Source organism: Aphis gossypii, chromosome X (genome assembly GCF_020184175.1).
Source record: "Aphis gossypii isolate Hap1 chromosome X, ASM2018417v2, whole genome shotgun sequence".
In the NCBI taxonomy this organism is placed as follows: domain Eukaryota; kingdom Metazoa; phylum Arthropoda; class Insecta; order Hemiptera; family Aphididae; genus Aphis; species Aphis gossypii.
Window position 1 is genome coordinate 59523924 of NC_065533.1, and position 17705 is coordinate 59541628.

At 28.5% G+C, this 17705-nt stretch overlaps 2 protein-coding genes and 1 long non-coding RNA gene across 3 annotated transcripts; 2 read left to right on the forward strand and 1 right to left on the reverse strand.

Moving 5' to 3' along the window:
• Positions 1-1353: 1353 nt before the first annotated feature.
• On the reverse strand, positions 1354-6338 carry LOC126552602 (uncharacterized). The gene is made up of 7 exons (XM_050207312.1): positions 6257-6338; positions 5840-5908; positions 5585-5716; positions 5310-5468; positions 4987-5189; positions 4762-4921; positions 1354-1591 (listed from the first exon to the last, which is right to left on the reverse strand). The coding sequence occupies exons 1-7, from the start codon at positions 6336-6338 to the stop codon at positions 1440-1442; spliced, it is 957 nt and encodes a 318-aa protein (XP_050063269.1). The 3' UTR covers positions 1354-1439.
• Positions 2604-4380, forward strand: LOC126551976 (uncharacterized). The gene is made up of 2 exons (XM_050206393.1): positions 2604-3959; positions 4029-4380. Exons 1-2 carry the CDS (start codon positions 3566-3568, stop codon positions 4340-4342), a joined length of 708 nt encoding a protein of 235 aa, XP_050062350.1. The 5' UTR covers positions 2604-3565; the 3' UTR covers positions 4343-4380.
• Positions 6339-16765: 10427 nt separating the features above from the next.
• LOC126552310 (uncharacterized) lies at positions 16766-17440 on the forward strand. Its single transcript, XR_007606079.1, has 3 exons — positions 16766-16862; positions 16927-17111; positions 17189-17440. It is a non-coding gene; the product is annotated as an uncharacterized LOC126552310 (long non-coding RNA).
• Positions 17441-17705: the final 265 nt, after the last annotated feature.

Consider the following 17705-nt stretch of genomic DNA (forward strand, 5'->3'; position numbering starts at 1 on the left):
ATCTTCCCGCAACGACGTAAAATATTATTGGAATTTTCTCTGACTTGAAGCCTGTAAAGGCCCCCATACACGTCAAACAAATTTGCGCAACCTCTGTGTTTGTGCAAATACGATGGTTGCACAAACTTTGGGCATACACGTTCCAATAGCTTGTGCAGACTTCAGTTCAATTTTTGATCTTCTCAAAGTATATTGACAAAAGTAAAAGTACATTCTACAAGAATTTGTGAATATATCTGACTCCGATGATACTTGTGCCGCGATAGTGATTGCTTGTTTGACGGAAAAGTAAAGCCAAAAAGAAAGCATAGGGTGCTAGGCTAAAGAAGAGGGATCAATTTAGCCATGTTCGATTAGTAGCAGAGCTTAAAATAAGTTCAGCTGTTGAATATTGAAACTATCTACAAATGGATGCAGATACGTTTAGTGAGCTATTAGAAAAGATAAGACCTTTAATTGAAAAACAATGTACATCTATGAGGGAACCACCCAGATAGCAAATTCTTATTGATAACATATTGATAAAACATTTTTTTTAAATATAAATATATTGTAACATTATTTTTTTAACATATAATCATAATGTTTTTTTTATTGTGTAAATATTGTGACAAAGACTCATGGCAAACAAATAAAATGTTGAAGCAATATTAAAAATAATATTTTAATCATATTACTCTGGAAATATTGTGACCACAATGATCATCAATATTGTAACAACAAAAAATAAAATCTTGGAGCAATATTAAAACTAATATTTTAATCATATTACTCTTGAAATATTGTAACCACATTGGTCAACAAGATTGTAACAACTAGGTGTCGATATTAGCAATATTGCTGAGATATTTTCATTCTGTGTTTTAAATCTTGTAATTATAAACATTAATTTTAATTTAATACTAAAAATAATTTAAAACCATTCATTGTCTTAGAGCACATTTTATTATTCAAATACATAGTATCATTGATTATAAATAGTAACTATACCTATAACTTACTATATAATCAATGATAATTTTATGGTTGGAACATTCAACATATATTAAAAAATTACATTGGTATAAAATAATAATTGTCTTAAAGTACATTTCATAATTGAAGTACATAATATTGCGGTTGGAACTTTTAATATAATTGTATTGAAAAATTTAATTGGTATAAAATAATAATAATCATTACAATTTAAAATATAGTAATATAATAATAATAATTGTATTAAATTTAAATACATGATATTATGGTTGGAACTTTCAACATAATATTAAAAAGTTAAATTGGTATAAAATATAAAATAATAATAATCATTACAATTTAAAATATTTTAATAATAGTAACATGAATATTAAAAAAAAAAAAAAAATACTGTTGTATAGGTAATAATAATATTGAGAAATTAATAGATGTTATAATAATCATAATAATATTAAAAACACATTTTAATGAACATTAAATATATTATCTTCAGCTGGTAATTTTGATTTATTTTTTTGGTTGATACGATTTGTTGCTTGTGCCATCCATTTAGACACTGCTGAGGAAATTTCTTCATCTGAAGTCATTTCAAATTTTTTATTCATTCTTATTGATTCTCTAAATTATTATAAATGCGTAATAATAATTGTACTACTTTATGCAGACTGTAATTAATAATAGTAATTTGTATAAATGTATATTAGAATTCTATCTAATTTCAATGATTTATATATTATTAGAATTATTAGATGAGTTAGTTTATAATGTTAAATATTAATTTATTACATACATTTTAACAGGACAGTAAATAATTATAAATGCCCCTAATAACTTATAAATGTTCACTTATTATTTCACTAAATATATGGTGATTTATCTACTTTAAAAACTTAAACATTTAAGAATTACAACAGACCAATGGCTGTAATTTTCCAATATTTTTTTGTGTCTACTAAAACTTTTTCTAATAGAAATAATACATTGATTTTCATCCTTCAAGAAAAGTTTCTGGTAGAAAATTCTATCTAGTTAATTATATTTTGTGAAAAAAGAGAGATATTAAAATAATAGGGTAACTATGGTTATCAAAAAATTAAACCAGCTCCGTTACCCTGACGGGGTGCCTGTTCGTGCAACGACGTCGGTTAATGGATGAGGACGGGATGGTTGAGGTGTGATGAGTGAAGAACAAAAAAAAATAAATAAATAAACGCAATTTGTGGGAATTGAAGTGGTGTTTTATTATCGCCGAACGTTCGACAACCGGACGGCGGTTTACAATAAAACACTACACAATTTCAAAAAAAAAAAAAAAAGAAAAAAAAAAAACAGAACAAAAAAAAAACAGTTGGTGAGGGAGTCAAAAAATGTGAGAACTGAAAAATATATATCAGAGAGGCGAATAGGTGTGTGTAGGTGCTAAGACGCGGATCACAAGACTAATTCGTCTTGGTCGGGTTCGCGGTGTCGGCGGCTCGGTTGGTCCGCGTGCGGTTATCGTCCGTGCGGTGTCGTCCGTCGTCATCTGGCGGTTGGTAAGAAAAGTAATTAGCGGCAGTCCGCGTAAATGCCGTTTGAATTCAAATGGCTATTACGCGGGGCCGCGTCAACCCCAGCACTGCCATGTTTGAAACTGAATATAAAAATTATTTATTGCAACAACTGAATCCGAATTTTGAAGTAATAAATGATCCCCATTATAGTATGAGATTAACTTTTCTACGAAATTGTCAACTCTTATCGGTAAGTTGTCTCTCCGTTGAAAACTCTGTTCTTAATATTATTGAAATTGCTTTCCACCCGACAAAATAATATTAATATTGAAGACAATTTAGGATCAAACATAAGTAGAGACAACTGTGCAAATAATTATAATTCACATACAGTTTCTTCCAATAAAAGCTTCAACAACAAATGCCATTTGAATAATCAAGAACTTGATACAGATTGTATAGATGAAGTATTTAATATCAGTGACATTAATAACAGTTCAAACCAAAATACTTTACAAATTGAAGAAGATAACGAAATTGAACTTAATGAAAACAGAAAAACCTCAACGGCGAAAACTTTAAATAAAGAACTTGATACAAACATAATATGTTTGCCATGTAAAAATGGAGATTTCCCGACAGGCATACATAGGTGTACATTTTGTAATAAATCTGTACACCTATTTGGTTGTTCGGTAAAGCATGTTGATAACGAAGAATCGCGTATATGTTTGTCATGTTTTAACGAATTACAAGAAAAAGACGCCGAAGAACAATGACAAAAAAAAAGAAAAACACCGAATCAGTCCCACAGTCGAGCTGCAAACTCGTATCTTGTTTCGCAACCAGGATTTGATCATTTAGATTTAAACCAGAAAGGTTCTATAAAGTCCATAATATTTTTAAAAAATGGGAACACTTTTCAAAATAAGCCACCATGCATTTTACCTGAAATAGGTAAAGTCATTCTCAACAATAGTTGTTCGCCAGACTCGTTAATGTCAATATTAGCCTGTGCTGCAGCAGACAGTGATGTTTATTTTAAATTTTTATCTGGCATATAAAAAAAAGATAAAACTGCAAAATTTATCAAAAGTATGCTAAATACAAAAACAAAAAAAATGATGCATAAAGAACGAATACTATTATTAGCCCCATATTATCTATCAAGGGACAAACAACTCGTTGGTGGCATTAGTATGATAGATGCAATGGATACAGTGTCATCAACAACACATAAATTATTGAAAAATATGCCCTCATACAAGAAAATAAATCGTTGTACAAATTTCTTGTGCGAAGAATTTTCCATAGACCAAAGTTGTGAAATTATAACTTTAACTGCTATTGATGAGAAAATAGGTGTCCAAAAAGAAATAGATAGTTTTTTAAAAACTGAATCAATAATATGTTCCCACTGTAACTCAGTAAGGAATATTACAGTGAGTGTTAAACAAAATGTTTTGATTGAGCTGGTTTCTCTTCCAAAAGGTAAATAATTATTTTAAATTGTATCTCAAAATCTAATGTTTATAATCATAAAATTATTTTTTTGTATAGAACTTGAAGCATCAACAAGTGTTCCCGACATTAATATTATAAGTGAAGTACAACAAAATTATGCTGGAGAAATAATGTGGACATTAGATGAGATACCAAAAACATTAAATCTAAAAGGTCGTACATATTACATCCGGGGAATTATTATATTTAATAGTGGTTTACGTACAGGGTTCAGAATGAAAAGTGGTCACTATAAGGCTATTCCATGTAGGACAAATAAGTTTTGGGAAGTGTATGATGATTTAAAAGACAATATTACACAACCAAAATCAATACAAAATAATGTCGAACTTCTAATATATACACTTTAATAATGTCTACGATACCAGCAATAATATTTATTTGTATGATAAATAACAAGTTTTTAAAATTTACTTTCTAAAAGAGTACTTTGTAACTTTAATTAATATTGTACTCCTTTAAAAAAATAAATATATGAATATTGGTTAAGTATTCCAACGAATTACTTGTTCTTATACCAAACAGCAATACATAATTTACCACAGCACGGACACGGGGAAATCGCGTTTTTTCGTGTTTGGGGAGTTGTACAAAATTGTACAAAATAAAGTACATAATACTGGATAATTTTTATATTCAGTTTCAAACATGGCAGTGCTGGGGTAACGGAGCTGTATGCGGTTGACATCTAGTGAACGCAGCAGTGGTTAAATCTATTGGCCTACTTTTATATATTCATAGTTACCATAATATTATTTAAAATCCTTACCAAATAACAAATTGCAGCAGTTCAAACCTTGGAATTTATTTTTTCCTTTAAAACCAACATATGAATAATCTTTTATAAAAATATCAAGAAACATACGCTGCATGATTCTTCTCACTGTTTCATTTATTTTTGAACCAACTAATCTGGACAAAATGATTGCCTATACGTATAATTATTGAAAATAGTTAATATTTAAACTCAATGTTATAAACAATTAATTATTACTTGATTTTTGCGGATCTTAGTATCACTAGCTAATACATTTCTAATTTTATCCATATCTTCAGTATTTTCTATAGGCCACATTATTTCACATCCCTCAGAAATGTCAGATTCTAAAGTCGGCTTAGGAAGAGAAGAATCCAAAATTTGAGCAGTCATACTTTTAATTGTTTCAATAGAGTAAGATAAACTTTTTATCTCATATTTTAAATTTGTTAATGTGGTTTTAATAAAATTATCCAAGTCTGAATAAAAATAAAATAAATACATGCATATATAATATATATATGATTATTATTTTATAAAAAAAAAAGTATAGGTAATACTAGTATTTGAAGATGTTATTACTGCTGAAGGAGTAGAAACAGAATAAGATGATGTTGAAGGCTTCGGTGTTATGAATGGTATTGTAGCAGATTTACTTGTTGATGGAGTAGAATATCCTATTTGCTGATGGTTATTAGTCTCATTTAAAATGTTAAGATCTATTATGAAATAACAAATAACAATTATTTAATTTATATCACATAGTTTTATATACTGAGAAAACTAAAAGTAACATACTAACATGTAACATATACATAAATATAAATATAGATACCTGGTATATCATCTGTTACATTGTTAACTTCACTTGTGATTGTATTATACAGTTGTATTTCGGTGTCATTTTTGTTTAAAATAGTAGATACATGTCCAATTGATTCAGTATCAGATGAAGATTCATTATTACCTGTACAAATTAAAATTTTGCTATTATTTTATGATCCAAAAATTATACTTCAATTCAAATTATTGAAATATAGTTGATTTAGTTTCAATATAAACAATATAGTAATAGTAATACTACACTTACTATCTTTAGTACCATATGGATTATAAGATTTGTCAGCATCACTGTCATCTACTTCACCATTATCACTATCTAGGTATATGATAGTTTAATATTAATATTAAATGCAATTGTAAAAGCATAATAAGAAAACAGAAAAGAAAAATAAGGAAAATATTATTATAAAGTTTTATACAAATTAGATAGATACCTGAAATATTATTTAGGGTTTATTTGACTTAGGCAACTTGTTTGGTTGTTTTAAATTGTTTCTTGCTCTTTTCACAGATATTTTCATATTTTCCTTTTTATTTTTTTTTGTATGATTCTGTAGATGACAAATCAGATGTAATTTGAGCCATTTTTGCTTTTTTTTTTTGTTTCTGTTAAAGACTGAAAAGAATTTCAATTTTAATAAAAACAATTTTTAAATTTACGTACCAAGGGGTTTATCAGCTGCCAATCTTCTAGCATCAAAAAAATCGAAGTCAAAATTATTTTCTGGAGTACGCATTTCAATCATTTTGCTTCTATTTTTAACATGTGATTTAGGCCAAGCACATTGATCATTAGAATACCAATGACTCGGTACAGCAGCCACAGTATTTGATTTTTTAAATATAATAATTGACCACATTTTCTATGAAAAAAATTTTAATAATAAATAAACTACATTAATTTATTACAAAATACTTGCTTCAATATTACACATTTATAACTGAATGCAGAAAATGGTTGTCAATATAGTTATGTATAGATGTGTCAGATGGTAGGTTATAATATAAATTATATTATACACTTAGAATTTAAATATTATAATATTATAAAGATAGGATTGAATTGTGTAGTTTTAAATTTTATTTACAATAAATATATTGTTATAGACATTTTAAAATAGGTACTTATACTTTAATGATTTTTATTGTAAATTAGAATGTAAAATAGGCATAGCAATAGTTTTATTTGCATGAACTAAAATTAACATTTTTGATTTAATATCAATTAGTTCCCAATACTCTAGAACATTTGATAAATCTTGAACAATCCAAATATCTAATTTAGAAGAATTAATTGGGTTAATGTAAAAATCAACTTTGTTTAAAAATGTATATCCAAGAATCATTATTTTATTATTAGGCTCGGCTAACTGAACTATATTAACAACTTTTACAATTTCTTCTTTATTAGTTAGTATAAATCTGTCTGCCAATCGTTTAATATGTATAATGAAATTACCACATTTATAAAATAAAAACTGACTGGAATAATTAAAATTATTTAATACAGGTCCTTCTTGGTGAATATTTTTTTTGAGGTTATTTGTCTTTGAGGAAATCACAGTATCTATAGAACAGTTATTTTCATTATATCTACGAACAATTTGTTGAAGGGGTTTATGATGTTTGCGTAAGGTAGATTTTAATATGTTCATGTGATTTTCACAAGGAAAACAACTAGATGATTCAAGAGGACCAAATTGCCTGTAATCATTTATAATATGTAACAAACCATGTATGTTGTATGAAACAAAATGGTTTCCATATATATTTTGGAAACTTTTGACAAAATAATGTAATAATTTATTGGCATATTCTATTTTATTACTTTTATTTTTACTCAAAAGAATTATCATAGCAATATTCAATGACATAAAATTATCAAAAACTTCTTCTGATAATACATTTTTTAAAACCACAGGGCCAGTATATAATAGAAATTGTCTTAACTCAGTGGCTTTCCACCGAGAAATATCTTGAATTAGTCTAGGTTTTCTAGAAAATTCACTAGGGATGTATATTTTCAGACTTAATAATGCTCGACTTATATCATTGATTTTTTTACCATTTAAGCGTACTCTGAGAGGACCTATATGCATCCAAAGATGTATGAGCTTACTCATAACTCCTAATAAAACTAAATGCATGTAATCTAATGGGAAGCATTTAACAATATCAAAATTAGGTAACTCAATTAAATTTGAAGTAATACCTTCTCTAAGGTGATGTTGTTTTTGGATCATAGCTACATAACCGTCGTGGGTTCTAGATTGACATCCTCTCTCTAAATATGGAAAACATGTGCGATTATTTAAATATTCGCCACTTTGGAAACACCGGGTACACGAGGAAAAACCTGAATGTCCTTTTATTTTTAACACAAAAGAACGAGCAGGAGCTCGTGTAGTTTATTGTCTATCTCTAACCCATTTAATATTAAATCTTTAGCTTCATGTATAAACTTTTTAAGATAATCATTGCTGTCATGTGGCTTTTCATTACCATGATAAATTCCTACAGGGAATACATAATCAGAATGTGGATATATATATATATGCTAAAATAGGCCAAAACTGGATTGAACTACTTTTGGTTAAAGGTAAACCGTCTACACCAACAATGACTTCTATCTCATTATCCAGTTTAAACTTCAAAGATGAATTTATGATACCTACTTTTAAACCAAAATGATAATATATTCCAGGGGTTAAAATGTCTATATTTGTAGTTTTTGATGACCCAGACTGTAGTAATGTTCTAGAGTCTAGAGGAAATTTTTGAAATTGAGAATAATTTTCTACTTTAAGAATTGATAATAATCTGTTGATAGTCACATGCGGAACATTACATTCTATAGCCCATTTTTTTAGTTTTAAATCTATAGGTATTTTAGAATCAGTAATATTATTTGATGTATTTGAAATATTGTCGAGGGGAATAAATAATTCATTATTAAAAGTATTATTATTATTATTATTATTATTATTAGTTTGATTGCAGTAATATTCATTAGATTCTATGGATAGAGGGTCTGCATTTATTAAACTAAAATTTTGTATTGATGAGTCAATAATTGTATTAATTGGACGTTGCTCTAATAAACATTCGTTTTTATCATTTTTAAGTGAAATTTTATCAATAGATTTAATAGTATTTAAATTTAAAGTTTGTTGATACAGTTGATGGTCATCAGTGTTAGTTATTGTACTAGATAATGGTTTATAGGCGAAATTTCATCTGCAATTTTTCTCCGTTTGGATCTATAACTTTTTATCATTTTAGAATGCCAAGGGTATGTTGTACACAAAATATCTACACGGGAAATAAATACATACAATTTAATTAGACTTGAGTATCGGGTATAACATCCTCTAAAGAACAAGCAAAAACAATTATGATAAATAAGCGATACGATTCTCTATCACAGCAACATGTGTACTGTACTACTGTGTATGCATAATGTATACAATAATAATAATAATAATAGTTATGAAATACTAATAATTTAGTAGTTTAGTGGTTAGTAAGCACCTATACATGTAAATGTTTAATCATCAACCGAGTCATTAACTGAAATTCTGTTATAGATTCACGTTAAAAAAAATAATATTAATTGTATAGATTAACAAGTTTTTACCTGATTGATGTCAATTCTTGTTGTTTTGAACAATAAATTATGAAGTTTGAAGTGTTTGAACGCGTAGCCACTGTCACTATAATACTATAAATTATAATATTAATAATAATATTATAACCACGTGTAACGTGTACATCCCGTAATAACAGTTACAGTATAAGTAGTGTAACACACTAGAAAGTAATAACTCGCGTGGCAAAATGGCGGTTTAGTCACTTTTGTGGCGCGGCAACGGTGCTGTCGGAGTACGGAAAACAATAGTTTTGTTTTCTACGTATAATATTCACTGATAAGCAATCTTCATCGATTATCGATACATATTTATAATTTATATTATTCGATAATAGGAAGATAATATTGGAATTGTCCGTCATTAATCATTACGTTATACCATTATGGCCAATATGGGGGTATTCACAGTTCACACACATATAAATGAGACGCGCGTTCGGTCGCACCGAATCGCGAATGTTTAATTTTGAGAGTTTGGTTACGATTTTCAGCTATAATTAAACAATATTTTTCCAGTGCAATTCCAGTGTATTTCTGAATATTATTATCCTGACGAAATAAATGTTATTTCATCATAACGTACAGTGTATACTATTAATTTTGAACTTGCGAAGTGAACTAGTACATATTAATATATTATTATATTTATAATTATATTATACTTAAATACGGGTTCACACTGCAGATATTTAAGTATCTACATATTATATAATAATAATATAGTAACCAACAATATTGTTAACATTCATCACCTATATTTGTTAAATTAATAATGATGAAAACCATTACAACTACTGTTTATTGATAAAATTAACAAACTTTGCGACAAGTAGGTAAGTCAGGCGTATATGCTATATGAGTCAAATGTATACTTTAAATACCTAGTTACAGTAGGTACTTAAATAATTTGTAAGTTGCAATAATAGTTATTTTTTTTAAATAGCACTCCATCCAATTTGTCTCAATACACTTGGATATAGCTAGACTATTTTCTTTAAACAACAATTCTACTGATACTCAAGTTTTACAACAAATGCATATTATATTGTTAAATAATATATCTAGTATATGCAATCAAGTATTAAATTAATAAATTGTTATATTGAGTATATATATTTAATATATTTCTATTTTCTAATTCTTTATATTTTTTACCTATATATGATATATACAATTAATAATTATGCATTTAAACCTCTATAATAAGTAGGTAGCATCATGGCCGGATTTAAGTTTTTGCCACCCATAGGCCGAAATAAATTTACTACTCAATTTACATATTGAAATTTTACTCCTAAAAGTAATACACTGATACGTAACGTCAATTCTCGTCCCATATATTTTAAATTTAAAAAATAATATCTCAACGTCATTTTTGGATCACACATACCATAAAATATTTGTTATTTCGTTTCTACCTTTAAAATTTGCAGCCTAGGTCTAAACATTGAACTATATGATAACTATGTATCATACATTTCAATGGGTCCAAACAGCTTAAACGTCAAGTGGTATAATATTTGCGTTGATTAGAATATATGATAATACATTTCTATAATAATATTATATTATGTTTATACATCATAAAAGCAACCCGATGGGCCGGCGTGTCTGTGGCCGTTTAACCATTATTATTATAACTATTTATAACAATTATAATTAAACAATCAGTATTTAAAAATATAAAAATTATAAAATAAGTGAAGTGGGAATGGTATTTTGATATCAAATGTTAGTAGATATTAATTGTTTGCGAGCGAAGCGTTTTTATTATATTATATTATATTCGAGCCGGGCAAAACGTTTGCCCTTCCCTCCACTATTGAAAACCGGAAGACGCCACTGATAATTATTATAGATAAATAAATCATTTTTGATTATTTTACTCAACTAATTGATAAACTAAGTGTTTTATTATATATTATAAGAATAAAAATTTTCTGTTTTCAATAATTATTATAGAAGTATGTTGTCTCAATATTTTTAATTCATATTGTTTAACATATTTTATTGTCTATTTAATCAACACATTGTCACAATCTTCTACCAGAACATATGTTATCAATAATATGTAAAAATACATTGTCTCAACATTTTTACTCTGGGTTCCTTAAAATATTTAAATGACTATTAAATAAACACACTATTACAATATTTATAAAAACATATGTTATCAATCATTAAGAAAAAATATTGTCACCATGTATTTTATTGATGTTCCTTACAATATTTTCTTCAGTACATGAAAAATACATTAATACAATATGGTTCAAATATTTCTTTTAAATATTTTTTTTTTTTTCATATAATATAAACTTATTGTCAAAATGTATTTATACAAAATATTTACAAGAACACGATTAAAACATATGTCAACAATATAAATATTTTTTAATTGCTATCTGGGCAGTTACGGCAGATCAAAGACTATTGTTCACTTTGAGATACCTTGTAAGCGGTCACTCCTTTGAAGAGCTGAAATTCCAAGCTGCCATTGCAGCTCAAACTCTTAGAAAAATAATTGTTGAGACCTACGAAGCTTTGATTTACGTATTGAAGGGATGTATCAAGGTTAGTGTTATTGGTTATATATTATTTTTCACTGTTATAAAATTATCACATATATAGTATTACTAGCTGGTTTACCCGGCTTCGCCCGGGAGGTATTCAACTATTTTATATAAAAAAAATTAGGATGAAAAACTACTATTTTCTTATATTGTACCTTTTTTATTTATTTATTTATATATTATCTCTGTACATATTTTTATTAAGGTTATAATACTTCTTTGTAAACAATATTTTTTGTTCTTTGGTGAGGCGCATACACATATAGATTTTTGCCGAACTGACACTGGAGCAAGAAACATAAAATTGTTCGTGGGTAAAACAGGGATTTGTGATGCCAAGGCCTGCAACCTTCAGTGTCTGTCCCTGTGCCTTATTCATAGACATAGCAAAACAAAGCTTTATAGGAAATTGGACTCGTTTAAATTCGAACGGGTATTCATTAGTAATCATCGGTATCCTAGCTGACCTCGTGCACTTCGTTGCCCGTTAAAAATGCCAATTCTATATAATATGATTTGAATTTTGATTAATTTGTTATTTAATATTCAGTTTAACGGTGTTCAAAACTTAGACATTTTCATTGACTGTTTTGATTCTCAAAAATCTAGTGAACGCACCACTTTAATATGAGAATTTTGTAAAATGCTTTCTTATTGCACACTAAATTTGTGGTATGATTTTACGAATGTACCGTGTAAATTGCAAGCATCGATCTATCATTGTTCAGGCTCTACGTTTATTAGTCAGTGAGTTACTGAAGTCATTATAATATTATAGTCATTCTATTTGCCGTTGTCGTGAGACTCTCTTATGATTTGCGAGTAGTATATTATCATATAGGCAATCCACACGTGGTGGAATGCGGATCCCGCGAGATGTGTACGTAAGTTTATAATTTCTAACACTTAAGTTTCAAAGTTATATGGTAACAGTCTATTGCTGTGAATTTGAAATTTACTGTGGACATTGACTTATTTCGCTAATTCTTATTTTTGTCGTTATGGTTTTAACAAAATATAACAACAGGTCTACAACTATTATATTCAATCATAATCAATAGCGACCTTAATATAATTTATTTTCTTGCTGGACTGCAGTGACAGTTGTTGTTTTTTTACATCCAGATTCCGAATTTTTACGGTGGATTTTCTTAACTTTTTCTTACATAAGAACCTTCTCCTGGCTATTACGATCCGAACAAAAAAAGAATGAGCGAAATCGGTCCAGCCATTCTCAATTGATGAAATGTTATACATTTTTGTCTCTATTTTTATATATATAGAAGATAGAAGATAGATAGATGGTTGCCATTGACTACCAAAAATAATTTAGTTTACTATTTGCTAGACAGATAGCGCCTCTGTAATTTCATCACCACCTCGTCATATTTCTCTAACCCGATAACTTTCTTAAATTTTTCGTCCGTAAGAACATTCTCCTGGAAATGTCGACCCAAACAAAAAAAAAAATGAGCGAAATCGGTCCAGGCGTTTCGAAGCTTACCCGTAACAAAGATTTCCACTTTGACTTTTATATATTACTAGCTGGCTCCGTGCACTTCGTTGCCCGTTAAAAATGACAATTCTATATAATATGATTCGAATTTTGATTAATTTGTTATTTAATATTCGGTTTAACGGTGTTCAAAACTTATATATTTTCATTGACCGTTTTGATTCTCAAAAATCTTGTGAAACCACCACTTTAATATGCGAATTTTGTAAAATGCTTTCTTATTGCACACTAAATTTGTGGTACGATTTTACGAATGTACCGTGTAAATTTTAAGCATCGATCTATCATTGTTCAGGCTCTACGTTTATTAGTCAGTGAGTTACTCAAGTCATAATATTATAGTCATTCTGCTTGCCGTTGCAAATTTCAAATTTCCAAACTAAAATAACTATAGAAACCATAGATTATATTGATTGTACATCGAGCTGATGTTTAGATGTCTACCATAGAGTAAATAAAGACAATGGTATCGAGTTCAAATCCCAGACATCAATGAATAGATTTTGCACTTTTTCTACTTATTCGGTTGACTTATTAAAAATTTTCTTTCGTAAAAACCTTCTCCAGACAATAACATATACTACTAAAAAATAATTAGCGAAATCGGTTCAGCTGTTCTCAATTGATGAATTTTTATACATTTTTGTCTCCATTTTTATATATAAAGATTTTTAATTTCTTTTTTTACTATGACAACGATTTAAGTTTGTATATTGTCTATTTGCATACATTTTTAAAAACATTTTAAATAAATGATTTATTTTATTTAAATGGTTGCCATTGACTACCAAAAATAATTTAGTTGACTATTTGCTGGATAGATGGCGCCTCTGTAATTTCATCACCACCTCGTCATATTTCTCTAACCCGATAACTTTCTCAAATTTTTCGTCCGTAAGAACCTTCTCCTGACAATTACGACCCAAACAAAAAAAGAATGAGCGAAATCGGTCCAGGCGTTGTTGAGTTATGCGCTTACCAAATTTTGCGATTCATTTTTATATATAAGATATAGATTAAGTTATTATTTATTTATTTATAATAATAGTTATGAAAGTATTATATAACATTGAATATTTATTGATACTGGTTATCGTTAAGAAGATAATTAATTGAATATCCTTCTGATGTGGAGGGTTTAGGTATGACTGGAACTGTTGAATGTTGCAATGTATGTGGTTGTTGTTGTGGACTTGGTGTAAATGATTGTAAGTATGGAGAGGGTGGTCCTGAATAATGTTAAGATGGACTATAATAGTATAGAAGCTGAATGTGACCTATTGAATGTATACTGATTGGTGCAGGTGAATGATTTATGGTAATAGAGTTTCTATGGAGATTGCCAAGTCTCGTCCTTCATAATTAATAATGTCATCAATGAATTTTTTTGCGTACAATTGCTGGTCCGCTTTCATTTTGTCGAACTCTATGCCTCACGCCTTGGTCAGGACTTGTGAATCAGAGGAAGGTTTTTGGAGACGTTGCCAAGCCATATCCAATAGTTTAGTTTTTTTAGTTTCTTCATCTAAGGGTGCCTTTCTTTTGGATGTGAATTTTTTCTTCGGTGTATTGTGTGATATTGTCTGAAAAAATCAAATATCATTAAACATAATATTATGTCATTAATCATAATTACTTATTAAAAATAAAAATAAATGTATATGTTATAAACTTTATCCTGTATAAAAAATACTAATATAAAGAAAAAGTGAAAATGATTTTGCCGAAGTTATAATAATATAATACTATTAATATTTTGTAATTGAAGGTACCAAATAATGAAAATTATTGGAAGGCTATATCAAAAGAATTTGAGAAAAGGTGGAACTTTCCACATTGTATTGGCGCGATTGATGGTAAACACATTACCATCCGAAAACCACCAGGAACAAGCTCCTATTATTTCAACTACTAACTATCATTCAGCATTATGTTAATGGCAGTGAATGCTAATTACGAATTCATAATGGTAGATGTTGGAACCAACGGAAGAGTCTTAGACGCAGGAGTATTTTCTAACACCCAGTTCAAAAAGTGACTTGTAAAAAACGAACTTTTCATTCCTCAGCCTGATTATTTGCCTAATAGTGAAATAAAACAGCCATGTGTTTTGGTAGGAGATGATGGATTTCCTCTTATGAATAACTTAATGAAACCATTTAGTAGAAAAAACCTGATCACAGAACAAGCTATATTCAATTATAGACTATCTAGCACAAGACGTATTGTGGAAAATGCATTCGGAATATTATCATCCCGGTTCCGAATATTATTGAAAGAAATTAATTTGTGCCCAGAAAAATCAACTTTGATTGTTCTAACATGCACTCATTTACATAATTATTTACGAATGAAAAAAGTCGAGTCATACTACCAAGGAGGTTTTGATGTTGAAGATACAACGACAGGAGAGATGGTAAATTCATACTGAAAATCAGATCAAAGGTTACTTCCTCTACAACAACTTTCAGGACGAAATATCCCTGTATTATCAAAAGAAATACGTCTAAACTTCTCTAAGTATTTCAATAGTGAGCAAGGAGCTGTACCATGGCAGAACGAGAGCATAAAGTAGCTTGTAATAACTCGTATTTTTTTGTAAATTATTTGTATGTTTATTAATTTTCTACACGATTTTTAAATGTTTAAAACACTTTTCAACCAAATATATATTATAATTCAATAATATTATTAGTACTTACGACCGCGTTCCTACTATTTATTTAATCTAATTGAATCATTTATTATCACTAAAATACCCATTATAATCATAGACCTTATACGATAGAGTATAGAGTATTAACTATAAGGTCTATAATTATTTTTTAATAATATTCTTAGTATGGCTACTCGGCAGCGTACTATTTATTTAATCTAATCTAATAATTTATTATTATAAATCACTAAAAATAGATCGCTGTCACTTTTGAGAAAATACAAATACTAAAAATAGTCATGGGCCGTCGCCATCGATAGAGGAATACAATAATATGATATTAAACTTACCGTTTCATCGTTTGTTTCCTCCACTACATCATGTGGACGTTCCTTGCATTTGACTCTCTTGGTCCCTCAAAAAATCAATTTCATTGAAGTACCACAAACGTGGTACATAAATATCATCAGTTCCTGCACCTGATTTTTGACTGGCCTTAACTTTCTTCAATTCTCTACCGTATGATGTTCGAAGACAATTAATTTTTGCACGCACTAGGTTCTTGTTCGCTTTTGGATCAATCTCTTTCATTTTCTCGACCATTTTTTCGTACGCCGCTCTGTTTAATTCTATTCATATAGACATCGCTTTTAATTTTCCAAGATTCAAGAAACGTACGATAAAGATCGATAAATTCAAGCCAGAATGTCTTATGGTCATCAATTTTAGTCGCCATAGTTCTAAAAAATAAATTTTATATTTAGTGAATTCTATAATAAAAATAATAATTATTAAAATAAAATAAAATTATAATTTAAAAACAAATTATTTGTAGGTAAATATTGTAATTATAATATATAATTATATATTATAAGTAAAGTAAGTATAATAATTAATAATTAATATATTATATTATTACCTATTTCATACGTTTTTCCAATAGTCTGAGAGTTTTAGATGGCTTATGCTTGTCTAACACTGCCATACACGTACAACTGACTGTCAATCGTGTAGTGTTTGCACAAAAAATTTCGAACTCGACCGATTTGTTTCAAACCGTCGCGCAACTACTCAAACCACGCCATACACGCTAAAAATGTTTTTAGATTTTTATAAACAATTTTATAAGTAGGTATACGTTTATTAAATATAAATTATAAAACACAACAATGCTATAAAAACAACTCTATATTTCATAATTAAAGAATCCAATTACAAATAACATCACAACTCACTACCGAGGACCGAGAGACGCATGGACCGGACCCGACTGACTGACTCGACCGTTCCATCAGTACCATGCACCCTCCGGCCTTGTAACAGGTTGACCAACCCCACAACTAACAGTATTTAACACGTTTGATACGAAAAACGATGATTATCTAGATAGATATGTAATGTTATAGTGTAATAGTTATTTATATAAAATATTGTCTACACAATTGCGTGCTCATTTCTTATTTTGACCCAAGACGCATACGGCCATACCAGCAATACTGCTTATAATAGTTTATTAATAGTATAATAATTTATCACTCTGTTTGAAATTACGAAATTACCGATTTAAATAATAACATCTGGTCACTTTTCCTCGAGCTGTTACGCATTGAAGTAGTCAGATTGTGTGTAATCTAAATATTATTTTCCAGCAAAATCAGGTAATTTATTAATTTTTATAATTTATGTTAATAAATACAATCAGAATTATTTATTTGGAACATC